Here is a 25,684-nt window from a genome sequence, read left to right as displayed (position 1 = left end):
CCAACTTTAATAACATGTTGTCATCAAAAGAAATGACCTCTGCTCCTAATCGTAAAGCACAGTAGAGCAGAGGTCCTGAAATGGGTAGGCTATGTAAGGAACCTTATAGGTGAGTCACTAGGCTGCAGCTGGTTGCTTGTTCTCCTTTCTTTATTCATAAATCAGAGATAATGTAGTTCATCAAGATCAATACAAGGAAAGAAAGCAACGGAGTGTATTTTTATTTTATTTTATTTACATTATGTTAATCTGAATCTGAGCGGAATAGGCAAATGATGACAAAGTGCTTAAGGCATCTCAGTGTGATTCCAGAGCTCGTGTCTCTGGCAAACCCATCCTGTAGGCTGTTGTGTGATCCCTGTCTGGAGCTGATCACACAGGTCAGGCAAGTGATGGGAGCCTCATCTTTGTGACACTGCTTTTACACACGCATCTGTGTCTGTGCTAACCCCACTGCTCAGTCTAGGTTTGGTGAGGAATCCAGCAAAACTGCAAACCCAGGGGGGCTAAAATGTTTGAACCTGAATGGAAAGGAAGCCTTGAAACTGTAGGGCTGCCGGTTTGTGAGGACTTAGAAAAATCCTGCTGAGGAAACACTTGTTTCCTACAGAGGAGGGAGGGATATACCCACAGCGTCACCTCCAGGCAACACACTCCTCCTGCCTTTGCTCTGGGGCAGAACCCAAGAACATTTAGGGACACGCAGCTCTGTAGTAATCAAAGCCAGATCTGTTTCCGGAAAGAGGGCAGCAGCTGGAAGGGAAAGGGAAATTTAATTTTATTTATTTATCTTTCCCTGCGAGGGCCGGGCGGAGGGGCGGTTTCCCGCCCAGCGGCCGCCCCGCTGAGGGGAGGGAGATGGCGGGCGGGCGGGTTCCCCCTGTGGGCTCTCCCCTTCGGCTCCTTCCCTCGGCTTTTCCCGTGCAAAGGGGGAAATTTGGGGCTTTGTCGGAAACCACAAGCGGTGCTCGAAGCCTTCTCACCCGGGGCGGTGAGCAGAGGGAAAGCTCAGCGGGTTTGGCCTCTCCCTTTAGGCTCCGTGTGCTTGTTTCACTTCTTTTCTCCTCCTCCTCCTGCTCCGAAAGCAGGTCTGCGAAAGCTTCTCTCGCAGGTTTGAAAATGCTGTGGTTTTGGTTTTTTGCATCGCTTGAAAAGCGTTCACCTGCAGACCACTTCTAAATAAACGCTAATGTCTGCGTATCTCCAGTTACTGTGTGAAGGAAGGTACGCTGCTTGCCCATCCGCCCTATGAACAAACAGGTCAGTACCTAAAATAAGCGGGTTTGATGTTACAGGTAACTCGGAGGAAGGAATCTCAACATATAATATGCACTGGCATTCGTATAGATGTATATTTAACCTGGTTAAACTCAAAATGTTGGTGGCATGAAGAAGTTTAGTCAGCTTTCCTTTGCATTCCTTTTGCTTGAACTAGGGCATAGAAAATGGTCATCCACTATATCTGTGTGGTCCACGGTACTCAACTGGCTGTGAAAAATACACGGCTGTGTTTCTGTTTTGCTTCAGGAGAATGTTTTAATAATGGGATTCAACCGCTTTTTGATACTTAATTGAAATCTTATTTGGCTTTTTGCTAGCAAGCGTGGGATGTTAGCTCCTGTGAGTTACTTGCCTTACACCTCTGTTCAACCTCCTCTGGTACCTCTGTGGATTTCAGTGAATGCAATAAAAATTACTGTGTTGCCTAGGATGTGTGAGACCTGGGTGAGGCTAGCTAAAATTGGGTGCAGCCCTGCACTTCTGACCCAGTTATGTGAAATCTTCCACCGACGTGGGCAGTTCAGATGGTAAGGTGTCACCTGCAGGGTGACTTCAGGAGGGCATGGAGTGTAAGGTGTCCTCCTTCTGACACAAAGCCTACTGCTGAAATGGGAATATACATGTTATTCTCTGATGAAACTGTCCTATTTACTAATGGGACAAGATTGTAGGAGGAATGTCTTAAGAGAAGCTCCTTTACCCAATACGCTCCCTATCAGAAAAGGTATTGAAATGAGAAAATGTGTCTAACGAAGATGAATCCCAATACAAGGAAAGCACATGATAAAAAGGATACAGCAGAAAACATCTCAGCAGTCATCACGGGTGTTCTTGAGTGTTAATAGTATAATAATTATTATTGCTTGTCTCTTTAGTAGTGCTTTAGTTTTTCGAAGACTTCTTTGCCCCGAGTTTTTTTTTTTCCCCTTGATAATAACTTATCTTTTCCAGCACTGTCAGTGCTTTGATCCAGGAGTGAATGGTATAAATTAGGTTGCAAGTAGATAACTTCTCTTTCAGTCACCTTTCAATTATGGCTAACACAGGCTGAAGAACTCACAGGGCTTACAATATGGAAGCTGTGTGAAGAAGCACTTTATTCTGCCCTTCTTCCTCGGTCCTCTGGCTCTGGTTGGAGCTAAGGGGACAGACGATGTGCTGCAGGTACAGTGGGACTAACGGGATGCCAGGACTAACCTGATATTTATATGCCAAAGTAACTGGTTTCTGGAAATGAGAAAGACAAGAAAGTTCTTCTTTTTGTGTTCCTCTGAAACTTCAATGCTTATCACCTACCACTTCTTTCCTCCTCAACCCTGTGGAGCGTAAAAATTTTTAATATGGGGTTTTCAGACTTGAAGGCCTTTTGGAGTGAAAAGCTGTCAGGCTAGGGACATGCAAAAATAAAGGATGAGTAGGAATAACAGGAAACCTCAAATGCATTTGAATTCTGGAAAACATTTCTAGAGGTTATAAACACCCTTACCTTCGGTGTGCATGCTTCATGTCAGCTTTACGTTGGTCTAGTATAACTACGCTTTAGATTTATGTAGATTTAGTGCTTCTCATGACAAGATTTTTGAGTTAAACTGTATATTTTTACTTTTTGAGTAGTACAGAAAGATAATACCAAGCTCTGCATTAATATGTGTACAGACATACACACAAAACTACTTCATGATTGCATTGGCAGTTAGAATAAAGATGCCTGCTTCGATGTTCCTGAAACCTTCCTAGTTTCTTGCTAAAGCAGCCTGTATCTAGTACAGACCATGACCTTGCATCTCTGGCAGGAACCTGCATTCATCTTCATTGAGCAGCCGCCAGCATTGTGTCTACGTGGCTGTGTCTCTGTCACAGGCACACGTGGGATGGTTCAGGGTGCTCTAGCCCCAGCCTGCCCGTTGCCCTCATCTCCTGAGGCAATAGCAGGTGGGGAGCCTGCATCTACACGTCGGCACGGTGGGAGACGAGCAGACTGGCAGCTAAGGATGAAATCTGGCACCACGGGTACAACCGTATGCACACCCACCTTCTAGACAATGGCAAGTTAGTGATAGCAAAACACCAAGCAGTTCTTGGGAAGAATTTTCATGTAGCACAGTTTATTTGATGCAATGAGATTTTTTGAGGAGTCTTGACTGATTCAGGGTCCCAGGTCTTATACACAATCACCGAATTCTTTCACGTTCCTTAAGCATTTCCCCTTTTGTTGTTACAGGATGCTCACCAGAACTCCAAGTGTTGTTGCCCAGGTGTTCCTTCTCTTAAGCATAATTCTTGTCATTGCTATTGCAGTGATTCAGATAAATCAGCAAAAGATCCTCTCCCCGGGGCTTAAGGTAAGCCTTAAAATAGGTAAGGACAGAGAACAATGTTTTGAATTGATATTTAATAATGTTCCTTTCTAAATAGCATTTTAATGCGAGTGACTTTACAGCCACAAATTAATGATTCATCACATCTTTGTCATGGGAAAACTGAGGCTGAGATAAAAAGAGAATTGGCCAAGATGACAGAGTAAGTCACTTGCAAAGCAGGAAAAGCATTCCTCGGTTCAGTGTCTGTGATGCCTATCGCACAAAGGCTTCTCCAGGACTGAAAGGCCAAACACACAAAAAATGCCGCTGCTTTTTTTTTTTTTTTTTTTGTCTGAGATTGGAAGTAGTTTTAAAATAATTTTGAAGTTATTTGAAGTATATCCTGGAGTTGAAATTCTGCTCTCAGGCACAGCTTGAGAGGAAGGTTGTGCTGAAATCATTGCAAACCACTCCTGAGGCTCATAAAAGCATTCAGGCTGTAAGTGTGCATTTTCTGATTTACCACACGTTGGGACTTGCTGGCTATTGACAGAAGCAAAGTAGCTTCATGAGGAGGGGCAGAGCAAGCTGAAAAAGACAAACACAAAGAATCTGGGAAGTAGGTTCAGGCTTTGCCTTGTGCTGCAGATTCTTCAATGAGAGAAAACTGAAGGCAAAGCTGTAGAAAGTGGCCTTCTAGAGCTGTTCAAGTGAATATCCCTGACCTGTTTTGGCCACAGCCAGGTTGGTTGAGTGGGAACAGTGTAAAACTGCCTCGGAGGCCATACAGAAGTGCTCACACAGGGCGTTTTGCATTGGTTCAGAAAATTGTACTGCTCTTTGCGTTGTAATTTTGTTACTTTCAGGAAGCAGGATGGGAAATGCAGGGGAATCCTGAAGCAGGAGGATGGAAATGGGTCAAAAAACCTCAGGGTTAGCTGAGGTGAAAATATTATTTTCCAACTCTCCTTGGGCGTGATAGTTAGCACTAAAAATAGCCAAGTTAAAAGCTTCTGGTTGGCACTCGGGGCTGACTGAGGCTGGATTTAATTAATAGCCCTTGAGTAAATTTATCATTAGTGCATTATGTGTCTGCAGAGCGCTCATCTGTCTTTTGAGGAGGGGGAATACGCCTCAGGTGTCTTTGCTTGAACAGAACCTGACGGCCTAGCGGATTGATAGTGGCCGAGGAACCTTTCGCCCTGTGGTTGATCAAGTTAAATACCAGCTGGGTAAATATGAGTGAGATTTTCATTATCCAACAGCCCTCTGGGAGACAGGCTGATATTAGAGGTGGTTCTGTGAGGGCCGTGAGTTTGCAGGATTACGGTGGGAAGCCGGGAACTAATGAGGTGCAGAGGCTGAACGGTCTGCCACCTGGAGCAGCGACCTTCCTCGGTCAGATCTGAGGCTCTCTGGGGAGGCAGTGTGATGAAATGGATCGGGCTGCTGCTGCTGCAGCTGCTGATACTGCTCTGCAGCCAGATGGAGGCTCTCATTTTGCAGTATTGTTCGGCTCCTTCTGTCTTTTTTTTTGTTTGTTTGTTTAAAGAAAAAATGCTGACTAAGAAATGAGCCCTGTTAATGTGCACTTCCTACCAGTCAGATGATTTTGGAAGAGAGGGATTGCTGAGCTTACTTTTGGGGATCACAAGGGGGATAAACAAATTTGCAGTTTACTTCCACAAAATCCCAGAAGGCTGGGGTGGGATGGGACCTCTGGAGGCCGCCTGGCCCAGCTCCCTGCTCAAGCAAGGCCACCTAGCACAGGTTCCCCAAGGCACGTCCAAGCAAATTTTGGAGATCCAAGGAGGGAGACTGGGCAGCCTGGCTCCATCTTCTTTGCAAAATCCTTTTAGGTATTTATAAACATTGATGAGATCCCCCCTGAGCTGCCTTTTCTCCAGCCTGAACAGTCCCAGCTCCCTCAGAGGAGAGGTGCTTGGGTCCTTTCATCACTTGGTAGCCCCACACTGGACTCTCCCCAGTACGTCCAGGGCTCTCTTGTACTGGGGGGTCCAGAACTGGACAGAATATTTCAGGTACAGCCTCACCAGCTTTTCTTCATGCTGTTTGCCTGCCTGGTTGCCAGCTTTCTGCTGCCACAGAAGGAGGGGAAGAGGGTAAGAGTGATCTGGTGGGCAGTGGAGTGAGATGGAGAAGCCTCTAGTTTAATCCTACAGAGAGCCCAGTGACTTTGGGCAGGTCACAGTAATATTTTTCATTTATTTCATAAATAAAAGTGGGATAATATCAATTCTCTTTCTCTCCCTCGTTGTCTCGCACTCTGGCACAGGCTATTTTCAGAGCTAGACTCTCAGGTGGGCTGCCTAAGCCACTCAAAGGGAAAGGTTTATGGTAGAATTAGAAAAGAACCAGGCTTGTTTCATCAATCTTCCTGTGGGCTATTACACATTTTTACCTCTCTGCTCATGACTTTATGGATCCCTGGGGCACCCTTGAATCTAAAGCCAGTGCTTAGGCACCAAGCCCTTCGTTGTCCAGTGAGTGTAGTTGGGATAATGGGAAAGCAATTTGCTGCAAAATTGGGTCTTAACACAGTGCTATAAATGTGTCTGTGTGGGTTTTGGACCCGATGCGGAGAGGAGATGAGCACTCTCCGTTCCCAGTGCATTTGTGATTGAGGACATGTAGCATGCTGTTTGTGTTAACACCCTTTGTTTTGCTTCTCTGATGGATTTCTGCCTAAACACCTGACACTAGCCAGGTAAATATTTACTCCTGTAAATATTTACAAGAGTGTGCTCGCACTTCCTAAAGGATTTGATGAAGAAAAGTACGGCTGCACACAGGCCTGTACGCTGTCACTGTTTGCCTCTTGTTGCTTGTCTCCTAAGCTGTTATTTTTTCTCCCCAGTACGGAATAGTTCTCGATGCTGGATCCTCACGGACTACGGTCTATGTCTATGAATGGCCAGCAGAAAAAGAAAACAACACGGGAGTCGTGAGCCAAACCTTCAAGTGCAACGTGAAAGGTACGCGCAGACTGCAGTTCCTTGTTTCTTTCTAGCCTCCAAGAAAAGGTTAGCTGACAGCTTTTACTGCATTTTGTTTTGTTTTTTTCACTGTGTTTCCTTTTCAGTGCTGGGGAGCAAGCACTGTTAAGACTGTATCTGTATCTCTCTCTTGTACAGCATCAGTCCTCCCCTTGATACAGTAGGGTGCTCTGATTTCCAGTAGGGTGCTCTGCTATTGAAGTTTGACAAATTAGCTTTTATTTTCCAGCAGTATTAGTGGTATTCAAAGAAACCTTTGCTGTTTGAGTCAGGTTTCCTAGAGAAACAGGGCTGGTGCAGTTTATCTGGCGTTATTCAGCGATTACTTTGAAAGAGGCAGCTGAGGGGGGGTTGTGCAAGGCACGCAGAAGCTGAACAGGAAGAGCTTGTCCTGGAGCTACGGAGACTAGAAAGCTAGGAAGCATCTGATGAAATTACCAAGTAAAATAGCTCCATTGCAGAACTGCTTCTAACAGGATGTTGTAGCTGTGTCAGATATCCCTGTGTAGGTGGGCCTTTGACTCAGGGAGACCTGGAGTTGTGCGGTGCAGTTTGTTGTGGATTCCTTCATCATAACTTCCGAAACTCTTGGTCACCAGATGGCTCAGGAACAATCTGCCCTTAGGGAAGCCAGGTTGGCTGTCAGCAATCACCTCTTTATTTTCCATGTGCCTTAGTGTAGTTTCCAGGAGAATCTGCCCCATGATCCTGCTGAGCATCTCAGCTGGTCCCATAAAGTCTCAGTGCAAATGTTGATCTCTGCTAATAACTGTGGCACTCGAGGAGATTTTTTTCCTTCTCTCTCAATCATAATCATGTAAAATCCTGCATCCTGGTGTGTGTTTGGAGATGGATGTTCAACCTGCAGCCCTGGGGGTCCATAAGTAGCTTGGGGATGTACAGGAGCAAATGGTTTCGTAACACTGCCAACATTTCTATCATCACCATTAAGCACCTGTGGCTGTTCTTAGCAATTTTAGAGCAAGGAAAGGAAAACAAAAGTAATGTGCGCAGAAGAAATGTGCTGTCACACCTGATGGTGTGTCCTCACAGGCTGCAGGAGTGGCAGCCTGCCTGCCGAGGTGTTGCCTGGAGGGATAGTGGTGTGAGAAAGATGCACAGGGAAACTGAGTTACTGTTCGCCTCTAAAACTGACAGAGCAGTTCTTTGTGAATTTGCTTTAATTGCTTTAGGTTTTGTTTTTACCTTGGGGGGGAAAACAAAACATTGCAAAACAGAGTCCAAGTTGCTGTGAACTGCCCTTGTTAGTTTCTGCCCTTGTTAGGTACTTCTGCCTTGTCTGTTCGAGCCAGCCCCAAATGAAAACCCTCTCATTATCTTGCAGTTAGTCTGTCCTGGTCAGGCCCTAAGCATCAGCAAAGCAGGTGCCTGCCCAGAAGAAATGGTCACAGCCCCGTGTCCTGCTCTGCCTGTTCCTAAACCAAAAGACCCAGGCTGCTGCCACCAAGAGGGAGTTTGGGGGCTGTTAGATAACAGCAGCTGCTGCCGAGCTTTCCCCTGACAGCTTTTTTTCCAGCTTCAGGCCTGCCTGTGCTAGATTTAAAACTTTTTAAAAGCCTTATTCCAAAGCAGGGCTGGAATATCTAATGAAGACGTGGCGATGTCTGTGTGTAAGTTCATACTGTGGAAGGAGAAGTGGTGGAAAGTGGAGGCTGTAGAGTCTCCTTTTGTATTTTTTCCTTTATTTTCTTCTTTACCAGTGCAGGGGCGTATGTGGCTGAAGATAAAAGGTTCCTCATTTAACTCGGAGAGCTGCCCTCTGCTTAGCTTGGGGTCGGGCTAGTGGGAGAGGTGGCTGTGGCGAGAGAAGTGGATGGGGATCTGGCAGGGTTGTTCTCCGTGTGGGGCAGTGGCTCCGTGGGAATGCCTGGGTTTCCCCGTGCGCCGCTTCCTGGGCTGGGGAATGTTGGTGAGGAATGTTGTGATTCACACCCGAGTTAAGCCTGAACAAGTTGAGGTCCTGCTGGTCCTTGGGGCGTTGAGCAATGGAGGAAAGCTTTTGATGTCAGGTGTTCAAGCAGGGACGCCTTGCACTGACTCACTCCGGATATTGTAAGGCCTTGGAAGCTGGGAGGGCTGTGGAATACCAAGCACCAACCTGGACTTGTACCTCCAGGAGCCCAAGAGCCTTTTGTGTGCATCTGGGAACTTCACCAGCAGTTCCCAGCAGAAGCCTCTTTGTTTTATTGTCAGCTGAGAGCAAGGAGCTGTAGAGGTGCCGTGGTTCCCACAACAACTGCGGCAAAACAGGTTGGGAAATCTTCGCCTTAGGTTGTGGAAGGAGGGATTTTCTCTAGTTTGGCAGATCAGGGGGATTTTACGTTCATTAGACATCTCAGTTTCTACAACATCTGCCAAAAGTAAACCTATTTTCCTCATGAATGTAGCACTATTGCCATTATGGCATTAGGTGGTTATACTTACATATTTTATATACCATATATATTTAAAATGCAAGCAGTTTCAAATATCTTCTCTGTCTCAACCCAGCTGAGCCAGTCGCTACCCTGTTTATTCCTGAAGCAGCCCTAGCTTTCCACCACCCTGTCCTTGTTTACAACTACAGGAGGAAAGGTGGAGCCTCTTTCTCATCACAACTGTTTGCATAATTAGGCTAATTTGGAATTGGCAGAGCAGAATGCAATCAATCTACTTGTTCTCTTTTAGGCCCTGGTATATCCAGCTATGAGAATAACCCAGGAGCCCTTGCCAAACCCCTTGATGACTGTCTGAAAAAAGTCAAGGAGAGAATCCCCGTTCATCTGCATAAAACCACTTCTGTTTATCTGGGGGCTACAGCTGGCATGAGACTGCTGAGGTATCGTGCAAACCTGAATTCCCCTGCATGCATCCTCGCGTAGCAGGCTGCGCAGAAAGAAGGAGAAAAATGTCTTGGACACGTTTCTGTCCACTGGAAATTGCTCTTTGGAAAAGGAAATGGAGCCCAGCCAATTGAATTCAATTAACTTTCTTGATAGGGAAAGGGGGGCTGTACGAAAGTCCTCTGCTGTGCCATATTGAAAAGAAATGCTTGCTTTACTCTGGAGAAGGCAAGCGTTTAATTCTCTCTTCCAAAGCTACCTTAAAATCCAGTGTTGTGTAAGCAGATGATGTTTGTGCCTGTCTGAGGGCAGCAAAAGCAGATTAAAGCTACACGCCGCAGAGCTTTCTTAGCATGACTGCAGTGTAATGGGACTTTTGGGGTCTCCTTGTGGTTTTAGCCATGGCACAAACTGCGTTTTACATGTTTGGTCTGTGACTGAACAGAGTGGGAAGAAAAACTTAGGTCTGTCCTAGCCAGCAGCTGTCCTATAAGCACTCAGTTCACTAAAAAGTGTGTGTAAGAAACAAAATACCCATGAGCTCCTATGATAGAGTGAAGTTGGTACTCAGTGGGTGAGTTGCCAGCTGCAGTGAGGCTGGGTACCTGGCTGTTCCCTACAGTAAGCTTCCCCTTTGGGCTAAAACAATGTCCATTTTTTGTTAGTTTCTTCTTGAATTTCTAGTTAGTGAGGAATAAACGTGGAATTGCCTTTCCAGATGCTCAGTGTCTCGTGTTTTGTGACTCGCTTAGGTTGCAAAACGAAACAGCAGCCAACGAAGTCCTTGCGAGCGTTCAGCACTACTTCAGAGCACAACCTTTTGAATTTAGGGGCGCGCAAATCATAACTGGAACAGAGGAAGGGGTGTACGGATGGATAACAGCCAACTATTTAATGGGCAATTTCTTGGAGGTGTGTGGAAAAAAAATGCATGCTTTTCTTTTCACTGTTGTCTCTGTTATAAACAAAAAGCTTCATTTGTAGTTTCATGTATACAAAGAGAGGGAAATGCCTGTTGAAACCTGAGCTGTAACTAATTTCACACTGTAACATCTTGTCCTGGCAGTAACTGAACAAAGCAAACATAAAGGATACGATGTGACAGGGATGTGATAAAGGTAAAATTGTTGACCCACAAAGCAGGGCTCTTCCATAAATGACTTCAAGATGCCTCACACAGGAGAGGAGTTGCCTTGCCCTTAAGTGCATTGGTATGTTAAAATGTGCCAGGTGATGACTGTCAGGCAGGTGCTCCATGGCAGACAGCATTTTCTCTTGGATTTTTTTAATTCCCAGTAAAAACAGTCCCAAGATGACCAGCAACTGCTTGTCCTGTCTGTGTTTATGGCAGTCATGTGCTGCTCTTAGCATTATTGTGCTTCTTCCAGATAGTCTTGCTAGGCTGTCATAAATTTCAAGCAGACCGCCGGGTGTTGCTCACTGACTGGGCAGAACGGTTCCTGTTCAGTCCTGGCAATTAATAAGCAAGAATTGGATGCTGGTGATCCAGGTGATAGCTCACAATGAACGTGCTGTTGGTTCCTACAAAGTTAAGAAAAATTACACTAGAATCACGTGTTCTGGCAAAGCTTTCCTCATTTCATGCAATAATGATGGCTTCGTGAACGTCAGGGTGGTGCCAGTCTTCCACCACCTGAATTTTAATCGTGACAAGAATGGTGCTAAGAGTGGAATTAGGCTGGGGGCTGTTAAAGGGAATCTTTTGCTGTAGGTTTTTCTCATGAGCGTGTTTGCTAGTCCATAAAGTTTCTTTTCCCTTCTTCTGCATACATATTACCCTCGGTAAATAATACTACTGTAAATAAGGAGGTAGATAATGATGCAGAAATGTATTCTACTCTGTGACTGTGTGGATCGAATAAAGAATTTGGGGAATGTTTTGGGTAGCAGGGAGAAGCACCAGCTGTGAATGGATGAGATTTATTGCCACTGCAGCTTCAGTGAAGGAAATGCAGATTAGGGGTTCTCATTCCTTTGACTTTGATAGAGATTTTGTTTGACTACTGTTTTTTTTCACCCTATTTTCATTCTCTTTTCCTGTGTGATCTTTTAGTGTTTTATTCCTTTAATAATTCCTCTTGCCTTGAAACAAGCAAATATTCATGCTGCTTCTATCCAGATTTGTTCAAGATCTCACGGGTACCCAGAGACTTCAATTTCCTGCATTCTAGTACAGATATTGATCTGGCTAGTGCTTTGATTATTGTCCTGTCTTCTTTTTCCATCTTTCAACCTCCTTTTACTCTGTGAAAGTACATCCCTCACATCTAAAAAAACACAGAGCTAGGATTTTTCAGAAAGGACGAAGAGTGGGGGGAATCTAGTTAAGTGAGAAGTAGAAAAGCTCGAAGGGAGAACAAGCAGATGATATTTCTAATTAGCTTTTCTTTTCTTTTTACATGTAGAGAAACCTTTGGAAGACATGGGTCCATCCATACAGAAAGGAGACCATGGGTGCCCTGGACCTTGGAGGAGCTTCCACCCAAATTTCATTTATCCCGGAGGTCTCTCAGGAGAACTTCAATAGCACCTTGCAAGTGAAGTTGTATGGTTACAACTACAATGTCTACACTCACAGCTTCCAGTGCTACGGGAGGGATGAAGCAGAGAAAAGGCTTTTAGCATTGTTGCTCCAGGTCTGAGACCCATTGCTGTGATGCTCTTGCAGCTGTTTCCTAATTGTCCAAGAAGGTTCTGAGGCTTGTGTTCTCTTCCCCTTGGTGAAGTTCAGAGACCACAGTAAAAGCCCTGTGGTGCTTACTTGTGGACAAATGCACTTAGGTTTCAAAGATCTTTGAAATCTTTGGTTTGAGTTTTGTATCATTTAACAAAAAGACCCAACAAGTCCTGTAGGTGTTTTGCTGATCTTGCCACTGATTTTTTTGGGGAAAGGAATTTCTATGAATTACGATGTTCAGCAACATTGGTTAAAATTTACACACATTTACACGGGTTAAAAGATTTCTGTAGCTGTTGTCCCATTAGGTCTTTCTTGTTTTTGAGTTGCCTTTATTGTTTTCCTTCAGAAATCAAGCACCAGCTCCAGCGTGGATAATCCGTGTTACCCTCGGAATTACAACACTGCATTAACGGTGAAGTACTTTTGTGGCAGCCTCTGCACGCAGTCCCTGAGACCAGCAAATTATTACCCAAACCAGTCTGTGAGCTTCCGTGGAACTGGAGACCCAGGTCTGTGCCAGGAGATGGTTTCGTTACTGTTCAACCTCACTGCTTGCAGGAACCAAGAAGACTGTCCATTTGATAGAGTCCATCAGCCAAAAGTTAAAGGGAATTTTGTGGTAGGTTTGCAAACAAGCATTTCTTCTTTGGACTTTCTTGCTTTTGATTTCTGTAGTTCTGAAAGTAACAGGCCTTTTCATCTACTCCTTTTCCATAGGCTTTCTCAGGATTCTACTACACAATTAATGCTTTGAATTTATCCGATCATTTTTCTCTAGCTGACTTCAATACAAGTATGTGGTATTTCTGTTCACAGAACTGGACTCAGGTACGTAGTTTTCTTTATTTTTTTTTGTATCTGTAAAATAGAGAGATAAAATAGACTGGAAAGTATTCAAAACTTTTCCGATCTATAGCAATATTAACATTTGTTTTCCCACTATGTTTCAAACCATGTGGTATTTCTGGCGTGCTTAAAGCTTGGAAGAGGTTTGAAAATTCCACTCACCACGACTCTAAGCTGAGTTTCTGGGCTGTAGTGAAGCATGGCCAAGCAGTGCGTGCTTTTTCCTGTTGTGATCTCTGAGCTTTATACATCTGAGATGTCTCTGAGGAAGCAAGGGGTGCTGCAGCTGAATTCACACTTGGGTGTAAATTTATGCATTTTGGGGAATTGGAGATTGCTGTCGTAGAAGCATTTTGAAGGCTGATAGAACAGGCCAGCTTAAACCTTAAAACAAAACTTAGCTAGACGTTCATTAGCAACACATTTCAATCGCACACATTATCAGTGTTATCGCTATATGTTCGAAGCACTTAGCAGCTAACAATTGTGTCCTACGTTATCAGCAAGCACACAGAACCACAGAGCTGATGCACTGTAGGTGGAACTCGAGCTAAATGGGAGCTAATGCTGCCCGTGAAGAACTTGTTCTGGTGGAAGGCAAATTGATTTCTCATTATCATCCCTGCAGAGTTCATATGAGGAAAAGACATAGCCTTATTCTTTTTTTTTTTTTTTTTTAAACCTAGAGTAAATTGATGGACCTGTTTTAAAATTGAAGGAAAGTGCCTCAGATCACCAAACGGGCTCCTTGTTTGCATTCATTTTGTTGCTGGCATTTCCTGCTGTAATTTGGCATCATCACAGCGTGATAGCTGACTGCCACATGCAAGGTGCACTCCGTCTGTGATCCTCTTTAAGAGATTTGTGGCTGCAGTTTACTACCACAGTTTTAACCACGCTGTAAAGATGACATGGAAAATTTAGGAACCATAACATCCTCAATCTTTTATCTGCAGTTTATGTTTATTTTATTCTATTTTATTTTTCCACCACATAAGCTATGTCACTGTCAGGGTCTTTGCACACTAAATCTTTGTCTAGTTGCCCACGGTTTTACTTGCTGTTTCTGAACAATGCAAATAAATTTTAGTTAGAATCCGAAGTATTCTTATTTATAAAAACCCCAAAGTATTTACGTTTCACAATTTGTGTGTTTAAATAAATCCCTTTTGCTTTCAGCTCCAATTTATGCTTCCTAAATTTGAAGAAACATATGCTAGATCCTACTGTTTTTCAGCCAATTTCATTTACTACTTGCTCATACATGGCTACAACTTTGATGAAGGAAATTGGGCACAGATACATTTTCAAAAGGAGGTGAGTAATAATCATGTCCTCTTATGGTTACTTTAATCTAAAAATGTTTAGAAGAAGACCGAAGATGCAGCAGCTACAAAAATATAATGGCTGTGAACAGCATTTATAAACAGTTGTCAAATGTTTGGCATAAAACAAAGCCACTTCTCGAGCCTCGGTACCAATTTCAGCGTGGTTTCAGAGGCTGCAACATTACTTGGTGATGCTGGCTACATTCTTTTAAAAAGCTTTAAGAATGGGTCGAATAATACAGTTTTCAAACTTGCCCCAGTTTGTTAAAGTACTGGCTCACTCAAGGCCTGAAACACCTCTCCAGTCAAGGTCAGTGAGCTAACACTGCCGAGCCAAACAGGGTAACTCCCACGTTTCTCTCTTCCCTGACCTCCAATTTTCCTCCTAAAAAAAACAAAAATGAAGTATTTGGGGTGAAGTAGTATACATCCATTCCAAAGCTACCTCTGAGAAATCCTTCCTTCCAAATCAGAAGGTGTGGCCACTGGGTAAATCTGGCTGCTACATCAGGAAGCGTGGTCCCTGCAGTGCTCTGGGACTCCATCCTTTCCCCTCTGCTGCTGTACAGAGCATTCTGGTAAAACCCTCTCCCAGGTTGCCTCATGATCTCCGTACAGTCTGGAGATGCCTCAGCACTGGCACGTGAAAACGACAAATGAATGCTTGTGGATTTTCACGTGGGAGGCTCTTAAATGCAGGCTATGCTGACAAGCTGTTACCGAGAAATCACAAGCAGTGCTTTCTGAACAGTCACACTCTATTATTGGCGTACCGAAGAATTAAATAGGATTATCTAGACTTATTTGGTCCTCTGGAGGGGTGTTCAACGTTTAGCCCTTCTGCCAGGAAATCAGCGAAGCTTACTTTGGGATCTTAATCTGGACCTGGAGAAGGGTGGGTTTGTAATCTTTTTTACACATCTTTTGTTGCCCCCAGCAAGTGGGAGCAGCCAAACACGGCAGTATTTTGCTGTATTTTGCCAAGACTGTAAAAATACTGAGCAAAAGGAAAACCCAAAGGGCTTATCTGAAATGAACGCTTCTGTTACCCACAATTTGCATGAGGGAAATCATGAATCTCCAAGAGGCAAGACTGCATCCTCTTAATCCGAGCTGCCCCTCAAAGAACTGAAAAATAGTAAGATTAAAACTAAGATATTCCAGAGATGGCAAAGTACTTGCCTCTAAGAGTATATATTGAGAAGCTTTTTGGTCTTTGCTAAAAGCGTATTTGCTTTTAGTTAGTGAACACAAATCAGTGAAAGAATCTTAACCAATGCTAAGCTCTGGGCCAAATCTAGAACTAGATGATTTGCAGAAGTCCTGAACCCCATAATGAGAGCTTTTTCCCCTCTCCTAGCAATGAGGAATTACCTCAGCCCATCTCACTGCTTTTCTCAGTCATATTTTAGTTCCTGTTGCTGTAGCTTTCTCAATATCAGTTAAACAAAAGGTATTGGGGTACACATCACTACAGAAATGAGCTAATGTTATAGGCCCTTATGGTCTCCTTCCTACAACCAGTAGCTGACTGGTTAAAACAGTTCATTCAAGACATTAACCTTACTCAGGCCTCCTCTTTGTCCATGTCAGTTGGACTCTTTTTAATAATTATTTATTATTTTTATTTGTTTGAATTAAATAACATCCTAGGATTTGGCTGAGATGGCTGCTAATCCTAGAAATTAACACAATAGTGCTGACGTGTTTCATGCACAGAACATCCCATAATTGGCCGCCTGCTTACGTATCACACAACCTTGCTCCAGTCCATCTCATACCTGTGTCTCATGTCTTTAGCCCAGTGATCATTACTTTTTTTTTTTTCAGTTCCAGTAAATGCTAATCTAAAATGGTTCTATATTTCTTCATACACTTCACTATTATTTTTTTTCCCCTGATAATTTAAGACAGTTGCCAGCAGCAGCCATTTAGCTTATGGAACCTCTCTTCTTTGAACACTTCATGGGACTGGGACTCTTTTATCTGTATTTCAGGTTGGTAACAGCAGCATAACCTGGTCACTTGGCTACATGCTGAGCCTCACAAACATGATTCCAGCAGAAAGCAAGATGATCCAGCTACCTCTGAAACCTCCTTTGTTTGCTGGGCTCCTCATCCTCCTCACAGCTACGGCACTGTTGTGTCTTCTCTTCCTTGTTTACGTGTGTATCGTATCACATAAACGGAAGGACATCAGTCGTGTGGAATACGTGTTTACTCCAGAATGAGTGAACTTTACTACGGGCTGAAAGAAGAATCTTCCGTGCCGTGAAGTTCTGTAGGACTTTGTTGTTGAAGAACCCAGGGAGAGGTTAAGACAGGCAACAAGCCCTGAAAAGACCAGAAGCGTAAATAAAGGAGACAAAAGGCACTCAGGAATCTGTGATATGGCGAACTGGAGTGCTTTTGAAATGTTTTGGCAGTTGTTTCTGTAAAACTAGTTTGTCCAGTGTGAGGCAGATAAAGCAAGGGCAGCTATGCCACTTTGCTTGTTGAGGTTTAAATAGCCTCTTCTTGTCAGGTCTGTCTGAATTTTTGTCCATTAACTCTGTGCTAACTGGTAAAATCAGACGGGGATGTATTGGATCAACGATGGCAGTTGTTTAAGATAAAACTGAAGAGTGAGCCAGTGAAAACTGTGGGAGAAGAGAACGTAGTGGCTGGTCTTGTGTAGTGCTGACACAAATCCCCCGAACAATCCAGCTTCTGAAACTGGAACAAAGGCTGGGTAATCACAGACCGAGGGGAACAGCGCAGCTGGGACAGAATTGTTTTTATTGCTATTCAAAACCGATTGAGCCCCACCACATGAAGGTGTAGTAAATTGCCAACATCTGCCAAGTCCATGTTAAAGCTGAGCTATATTTTTGGTACCACTGAGACCTCAGAATGCCTCTGTTACTGCACTTAAGGTTTGCTTTGAAGGTGGAACAAAATCTTTTCAGGCTTCAGTAATGAAACCTAATTTAAATGCATCGCAGTTATCTCCAGAAACCTGGAGTGTTTTTAGTGTCTTTTTTTCTCTAATATCCTCAACAGAAACATTTCTTGTAGTTCCTCCTGCTGCCTTGTATTTCCCGTGTCCTGTGCTCCCAGTTGCAGTCTGTACCAGCTTGTCATGTACGTATCATTTTGTCTGCCTTGGATTTTCTGAAGCATTAGCATGAGTACGCCAAAATTTAAGCCCTTCATTCCTGGCCAAGAGGATTGGGAGCCAAGCTGTAGGCCGGCAGAGCTCCCTTTGTGTAGCGAGTTCAGGAACGTGTAGCTGCAGTCACAGCTTCTGCCCTCAGCTGTAGTGCCTTCACCAGCCCCTCCACGGTGTTTCCACCACAATTTTGCCTGCTGGTCCTTCACAGGCAGTGCCTCTTTCCTCTCTCTGACTTTTTTGTAGCTTTGACTTTCCCCAGCTGGCTTCTGAACAAAGCCTCCAAAAAGACTCCTGTGTCATCTGCCATCTCTTCCACTGGCACAGTGTTTTTATTCTGTTTTTATTCATTCCTCTTAACACTGCCTTGACATCATCTGTGGAGCTGTGAGAGGGACATTTCTGAAGGGCTTTGGAGTTTCATTTTGGCAATGAAGAGATTGTTGTGCTGTTCAGGACCTGCAGGAAGAGAAAAAGCATCTCCACTTCTCTTCTGTCCTTCTACAACCTCCTTTTGCTCAGGTTCACTACCTACATGGAGCTGCGTTCACCCACCATATTCCCCCAACTATCCTACAGACAGTCACTGCCAAACATTTTGATACATTCCTCCTTTTCCAGCCTCTCCAGGATTGCTCCCCTCTTCGTGTATTTACCCTTTCATCTCTGCTTCTCTGAAGGTATGGCTGCCCCTTTCTTGCACTGAAATTTTCAGCGTGAAGAAGTGTAAACTAAAAGGGAGGTTGCTGTACTCAGCATCTATTGGTAACTGGCTAAAGCCCATGAGTCCTTATGGGTTGCAGCTTCCACGCAGATATTTTGCATGTAAGAGATCTTATGTGCTGATGCGTACGCTCAAAATTCAAATTAACATCGAATTATGAATTCCAATGGCATATTGGCTGCTTTCTATCCCAACTTCAAGTATTTCCAGTGTTGATTTGGTTGTGAGACGCTCAGAATTCAGCCTTCTTATATGCCCTTACTTTATCAGTATGACAGCCACCTGATTGAGAACTCAGCCTTGTGTCTCCTACCGGTTTTAGCTAGGAAAGCTGACAAGGTTGAACTTCAGCACCCCTGTAGCTTGCAGCTTCTTCTCAGCCAGCACCACGATCAAAAAAAAAAAAAAAAATTGCTCAGACACGGCCAGCTTGGCTGTCTTTGGCTGTGGTGGCTACGTCTGGAGGAGTGGCAGAGCAGTGGGGCTGGTCACCCTACCTAAATCCGCCCCAAGCACGAGTCAGAACCCGATCATGGGGTGTAACACCCGGTCACCTGGAAGTGAACAGGTCCCGTGGGGAGCCAGTGAAGTGAACAGTGTTTACAAGCATGTACAAACTCCAGCTCGTGTATCTTTTGTACTCTTTACTGCTTGCTTACAAAGATTAATAAAATAAAATGGTGAAAAGCTAAGCCAACTGTACATTTTTCCATCTTTTATCAGTCCTGGTATTTTCACATCCTGCTAGACAAGTTAATAGAGTGACGGGAAGACTATGACAATAGCAATTTTCAGAGCTTGCTTCAGAGGCACTTCCTAATTATCACAGGCAGTAGATGAAGACAAACTGATTACAAAAAGAATCCTTAAGTGTTGGGAATAGGGACAGGAAAGTGTAATATGAAGCAAAACTTCACGTAAGCCCCAAAAAATTAATCCACCAGAAGAAACAGCTGAGAGAGGAAATACCCACAGACATTTTTGAAGGGGGAAAAGTGAGAAACTTCTCCTAAAGCAACATGCAAACGTGGCAAAAGAAAGCAGTAACTGGAGCTGCATGGCATAATTCAGCATTGATGGAGGAGAAAAGCAGTCAAGAGAACAGAAAAAGAAAATCACTGAGTGCAATAGTAAATCATACCCCAATTTAGGGAGTTCTTATTCTTTTTTATTATTCAATTATTTCAGAAACAATTTATGTTCAATTGAATGGAAATGAAGACAAAAATATCACAAATTGTGCTCGCCTGTACTTTATGTTTATCTTCTGTGTAATAAGAAACACAAAATCTGACTTTGTGATTTTTGACTCCGCTGCAGTTTTGCTCTTGAATTGTTTTCATTGCTCGGTGTCCGGGCATAGCCCAACTTTGGTGTTTTCTGTGATGCCTCTTCTGTGTGTTTGTGATCCGAACAGGTGCAGGAACACACCCGTGCGGGTTAGAGTTATGTAGAGCAGATGCAGCCTTCACGTACTCAACAAGTCATCAGTGCAATCACCACTGGCATTTGAGTCTCTCTGCCGTAAAACCAACAGAGATCATTAAAAAGAGCAAGATTTTAGGTAGCCTCCCTTCCTTCCAATTACTTAATCCCAGCAGGTTTGTTGCACCAAATGAGGAGAAGGATTTTTCCAGATCACTACAGAAGAGAAGAATCCAAAAGCCATTACCTACTGCCTCGACCCACAGCAAAAATAACGGGATTAATACAGGCAGTAATGTATCACTATCATAAAGCACACAGTGAAATCTTGTTGTAATGGTATTCTAGATGGGACTTTCAAACATCCCTGATGGAGTTAAGTGCTCTTTAATGTTTTTATGATCAGTTCCCCAAGCGCTTGCATAATAAATACATCAATTAATGCATTTTTTTTTTACCTGCTCTATTTTACTGTACAAACAACATCATATACGCAATAAACACTGCACCTTTAGACAGCTCACACTTCCTACAGCCCAATTGGGATATTTATTTCCACTGTTGACAGAAGACCTCGTGGAATGCAGGTCAGACCGACTTGCCATCTGTGATCTGCCGTACGTTGTGCTTATGCTTTGCTGCTCTGAAAAATTTCCTTACAGCAAACGTTTTTGGCCAAAATCTGTGGGATGCTCTTGGGCTGGTCACACCTCAGGACACCTCTCCATCTCGTTCACCACATCTACAGCACTGTTTCAACGCTGTCAAGCTGGGGAAGACCCGCTCTGCAGGATCGCTGAGTGTGCCCTTGCATCTTCACTCTCTAAGAAACGTGGCAAGAGGTGCAGAGTGATAAAGTAAGGGCAGCCCAGCACTTGTCTCTGGGGGTGCCAAGGTCCAAGAAGAGAACGAATGCATCCTCCAGGCAGCACAGTTGTGCATCTGTGGCACCGACTTGCCCCAAATGCCTTCTTTCACGTGCAGTAGGAAGAGAGGTTCACTGTTAGCGGCACAGGGCAGGTGATCCATTTCGTGTGAGGAGCTGTGCGTGTGCCTCTGTACGTCAGTGGATATAATGCAGACACTGAAACACTCCTTTTATTTATTTATTTATGTATGTATGTATGTATTTATTTATTTATTTAAAAGAAAAGCAGTAACTTTGCCACCAGGTGCCACTAAGCTGAAGCATAAAGCTGCTTTTACCCTAGGAGGTTGTTCTGAACACACTCTCCTACATTTCTCTATTGTGCCTAGGGTACGGCAGTGCGTACCGCCACGAAGCCATTCTTCCAAATTCGGGCTCAGCTCTGCACTACGATATGAAAACATATAAAATTTATTTTTTTTCTAATCTATGCCCTTCTTAAAGCGCTCTGCCTTCCGAAGAGCAGGGTCACTTCATCTAGGGGTCTTGGTGGGCGCGTTCCATTGCGCTCTGATATCTCAGCTATCTCCTCCGGAGCTCAAACCCAACCAGATCAGCCTCTAGCACAGCACAAGCACATCCCCTGGCTGTGCTGCGTCCCTGCAGCATCACTCTACCATCGGTGCCACCCCTCAGGGGGTCCTACCCCTAACCTCCCCCTTGCCCTATAACCCAAGGCGGTGCCATAGCCCCATTTCCCGCGCCGCCTCGCGCCGGCGCGCCGGCGCGCCCTTAGCCACGCCCCCTACCACTTAGCCACGCCCCCTCCACCACTTAGCCACGCCCCCCGACCGCAGTGTGATGCGGGCGGCGCGCATGCGCAGTGCCCCCTCCGCCGTGAGGCGGCATCCGGCGGCTCCGAGCCCGCCTCTTCCTTTCTGCCCGCGGCCGCCATCATGGTACGGGCGGGCGGCGCCGGGGCCCGGCCCGGGGAGCGGCGGCTTCGGGACTTCCCCGCGCCTCAACCGCCGCCGTGGGGGCCGTGAGGGGACCGGGAGGGGGCTGTGAGGGACGGGGGAGCCGTTGGGGGGGTGTGGGGGTTGGGGGGTGTCGTTAAACGGTGACTAACGGCTGCCCCCCCCCGCCTTTCTCTTCATTCCCTCAGGTGTTCAAGCGCTTTGTGGAGATCGGGCGCGTCGCCTTCGTCGCCTTCGGGCCGCACGCCGGCAAGCTGGTGGCCATCGTGGATGTCATCGACCAGAATAGGGTGAGGGGGGGGGGCCCGGCCGGCTGTCCCTGTGCTGGGGGTGGTCGGAGAGTGGTCCTGGGGAGGGGGGTCAGAAAAATGAGCAAATGGTGAAAAAAATGAGGTATGGAGCGGTTAGTGGGGATGAGAGGGGAAGGAGCACGTGTTGGGGCTGCCAGGGTGAGCGCCGCCCCGTGTGGGGCCTCAGAACACGTGGCTGATGGGCGTAAAGCTGAAAAATGCACAAAATCACTCAGGCTGGAAGAGATCACCGACTCCAACCTCTGACCTGACACTAACCAGCCCTCCGCTAACCCACAGCACTGAGCTCTGCATCTAAACATCTCCTAAAGATCTCCAGGGATGGTGACTCCTCCACTTCCCTGGGCAGCCCATTCCAATACCCAACAACCCTTTCCGTAAAAAAGTTCTTCCTAAGTGGCACTTACGTGTGCTGAAAATAAATGCTTGATCCTGGAAAAGCTTAAAAAAAAAAAAAAAAAAAAAAAAACACAAGATTAAAACCAAACATCTTCTTTCCAGGCCTTGGTCGATGGCCCCTGCAGTGGTGTCAGGAGGCAGGCCATGCCCTTCAAGTGCATGCAGCTGACTGACTTTGTGATCAAGTTCCCGCACAGGTCGGTGTCCGTTTTGTATGTGTCATACTCTTCACTTCACGCCTGAATTAGTGATCTTATACAGGTGTTGCTAGGAGTGTTAATGTGCCTCTTGAAATCACTTACATGCTGAGTTCTAGCAAAGCAGTTGCATAAAATATTGATCAGGCCACAGAGAGTTACGTGGCACTGGCTTAAACTAGGCATCTGAAGGAATGTAGAGGGATGATCTTGGGTGAAATTTGATGGACTAGCATTAGAGATTCTTTTTTTGGAAAGACCGTGAATATAACTCTGTGATTGTTGTAATCCAGTGCTCGTCAGAAGTGTGTGCGACGTGCCTGGGAGAAGGAAAATATAAATGAGAAATGGGCAGCAACAAGATGGGCAAAGAAGATTGAAGCCAGGGAAAAGGTACGGAATTCGACTGGATGAGTAATGTACTTTGTACTGCTTCTACTCGTGAAAATTAGGTGTGATCTGATAAATTATGTATTTTCTGTTGCCAAGATTAAAAAAAAAGTTAAGTTAAGTTAAAAGTTAAGTTAAAAAGTGTAGATTAAAATCTCCATCAGCTTTAATTTCTTGTAGTTTTATTGTAAAGGTTTGTTTTGTTCAGTGATCACAACTTGTAGTTTCACATCCTCGCTTCCCAGTGAAGGCCTGTAGTGAACTCCTGGTAGGTGTGTAGCTAGACCTCGTTTGCAGATGCTCAGAGTTACTTGTGGAATGTTTTGAAATTCTGACTTTTATAACTTACACATGTGTGTATCAGAGCCTCATGTTTTTTTTGTTTTTTTCCAAACAGAAAGCCAAAATGACCGACTTCGATCGTTACAAGGTTATGAAAGCAAAGAAAATGGTAAGTGCTTGAGTGTGGTTTCCTTACAGGGTTTCTGCTTGTAGGCTTCACTTTATAGTCATACACAGATGTCAGTAGCCTTGCTTTTATAGTTGGTTGACACAAAGCATGTGAGTGCCTTGAATTCCGATGCCTCCTTGGCCACCAGTTCAGTCACTGATCAAAGCTGAGCTCACATGATCTGTGCATCGGTATTCCCGGTTACAGCTGAGGAAGGAGATGAAATAAAATATTCTTGATTGGCCACAGATAATACTTCATCCTGTAACAAACTCCTCACTCATGGGATATCGGGATGCCCAAGTTGCCAGCCAGTGATGTTGGCCACTTTGTAGAACAGTTTTAGGTAGGATTTGTCATTTAGGATGTAACACACATTAAATCTTTTAACGTAATTAAAATATAATCAGGTTAGCAAAGGGTGATCATCAGAAAGGGCAGAACATGAAAGATCAGAATTGAAATCAAGGAATAATACTTTTGAACTGCTAGAGTCTTCATTTTGATTAATGGTATTTTTGTTTGTTCTTACAGAGAAACAGGATCATTAAGCATGAAATCAGGAAGCTCCAGATGAAGACTTCTAAAAAACCCAAGAAGACAGTGAAGAAAGAGAAATAAAATGAGCTTCTAGTTATGTTTTACTTTGTGTCCATGTTCTGATTCTTCAGAAATGACAAATGGATCTAAATTGTAAACATAAGTTCATTTTGCTCCTGACCAAGAATTGTCTGTCTCGTTTATTAATGTCCCAAGGGTTGGGCTCAAGGGTTTCTCTGAAGCACACAGGAATGTTTTTGTCACGTCGTGTTGACCATACAGACTGTGCTCAGTACTCTGTACTCAATACTGTTTGAAATATTTGCGTACTTTGGTATTCAAAATAGTTCAGGTCCTTAGACATTTTAAAGTAATCTGCTATTGGATAAACAAAATTTCGAGCACAGTCCTTGTTGTGAGAAATAATCAATTAAACCAATTTTTCTGTATAATTTCAGGCCAATTGGAAATGCATCTTCTGGTTAGAATGCAGGTATGTCAGTGCTTGAGAGACTAAAAAATTGCTGTTCTTAACTAGAAAAAACACATCCCACAACCAAAAACTTTGTAGAAGCAGTTTCCTGGGATACTTCATACCCCAGAAGTCTAAAAGCATAGATGTTGTACTGTAAGTGCAGTTATAATAATGAGGGGTATATTAACAAGACAAAAATTGGTGACTTCTTTACCATGCTTGCTTTTCAGAATGTTTGAAGTTGATAGCTTACATCAATACCTTATACCTGGCCCTAATTACAGTTCCTTAAACTATGCAGCACATAATCACTACTTTTTAATCAAAACCAATAAGCAAAAAGGGGCACGACCTAAAAACTAATTAATTTGAAACACTGTAATGATGGGTTGAGTCTTTATGCTTTAAGAAGTCTACATCTAAATGTCAGCATCCGTTTCTTCCATATGTTTTCTTGTGTGCAATTTGTTGAGAGGATGGATTTTCTTCGTGTTGAATGAAGAAATGGTAGAAGTCTGAGATCTCTTGTAGTCGAAAAGCAAATTATTTTTACTGTCATAACATTGAAGAGGGAAAATATTAAAATGAAGGTTGTAAGACCTTCAAGTATATTACCAAATACATCAGTATATTTAACAATACATGAGTACAAGCATATGCTTCTAAAAATGTATGCTTCAAAGTTATGTGCCTAATGTTGCTTATTTAAGCCAAAATTGGGCATCTGCTTGCTCAAGCACTTTATGTTGTCTTGAGCTATTTATAAGCTGTGGAAATTGAGTTCAAGCACATGGTTGATAATGAATGGCTATAGCTAAGGAAGAAAAGCCTAAGAAATGATGCAAATTGAGATTAAAATTGAGAATGATCGCTGTGTTCAAGCACCTGGAGATTTTGAGTTACGCTGGATTTCAAAGTGATTAAATCCACCTACTCTGAAACTCAAGCTTCAGATTAATTTGAAAGGCATATCTCTCATAACCAATTCACAAGTGATTTTTCTCTCATCCTTGCCCATTTTGGAAGTGCTGGCTTCCAAGGAATTTGTCCACTGTGTCCGTTCCCCCCTATACCACTTTACATGCCCTGGAAGAAACTTGGTTCTGTAACACCATGACTCTCCTCAATTGCTTCTGTGGAAACATCATTTTTTGCTCTTAGGAGGAAAGGGGGACAGAGAAACAAGAGAATTTACCAGTCTTTGGTAACTACGCTGTGTTTCAGACAGTGTGCTGTGCATCAGCAGCAAGTGGTGGTCCTCACAAGTCAACAAAACCTTTCTGAAATTTTTTGGGGCTTTGCATCATGTCAGTAGTCTACCTGCTTTCCAAACAACAGGTGCTGTGCCGCCTGTGCTGCTTTGTCTGGTTTTTATTTTTGATTTTTTAAAGATACTTGGATATAGAAAAAATGCAAAGTATCATTTTGTTGCTAATGCTTACCACATGATGGCAATGTTA

The 25,684-nt window shown here is 44.0% G+C and overlaps 2 protein-coding genes across 5 annotated transcripts; both read left to right on the top strand.

Annotated features, from left to right (window-relative positions):
- The first annotated feature begins 758 nt into the window (after positions 1–758).
- Positions 759–19,493, top strand: ENTPD3 (ectonucleoside triphosphate diphosphohydrolase 3). 4 transcript variants are annotated; one of them, XM_068674505.1, is made up of 11 exons: positions 759–1,088; positions 1,208–1,260; positions 3,503–3,623; positions 6,460–6,577; positions 9,287–9,437; positions 10,194–10,353; positions 11,868–12,098; positions 12,489–12,761; positions 12,860–12,970; positions 14,168–14,305; positions 16,314–19,493. In XM_068674505.1, the coding sequence occupies exons 3-11, from the start codon at positions 3,504–3,506 to the stop codon at positions 16,545–16,547; spliced, it is 1,536 nt and encodes a 511-aa protein (XP_068530606.1). In that variant the 5' UTR covers positions 759–1,088; positions 1,208–1,260; position 3,503; the 3' UTR covers positions 16,548–19,493. The 4 variants fall into 4 exon arrangements, with proteins under 4 accessions (XP_068530606.1, XP_068530605.1, XP_068530604.1 ...); XM_068674504.1 differs by having other exon boundaries at positions 759–1,111; XM_068674503.1 differs by having other exon boundaries at positions 759–1,260.
- A 1,883-nt stretch (positions 19,494–21,376) lies between these two features.
- Positions 21,377–23,853, top strand: RPL14 (ribosomal protein L14). The gene is made up of 6 exons (XM_068674502.1): positions 21,377–21,443; positions 21,650–21,751; positions 22,274–22,368; positions 22,662–22,761; positions 23,156–23,209; positions 23,744–23,853. Exons 1-6 carry the CDS (start codon positions 21,441–21,443, stop codon positions 23,828–23,830), a joined length of 441 nt encoding a protein of 146 aa, XP_068530603.1. The 5' UTR covers positions 21,377–21,440; the 3' UTR covers positions 23,831–23,853.
- The last annotated feature ends 1,831 nt before the right edge of the window (positions 23,854–25,684 follow it).

Source organism: Anas acuta, chromosome 2, assembly GCF_963932015.1.
Source record: "Anas acuta chromosome 2, bAnaAcu1.1, whole genome shotgun sequence".
Classification (NCBI taxonomy): domain Eukaryota; kingdom Metazoa; phylum Chordata; class Aves; order Anseriformes; family Anatidae; genus Anas; species Anas acuta.
The sequence above is the reverse complement of the archived record's forward strand: the minus strand, read 5'-3'. Positions and strand labels throughout refer to the sequence as shown.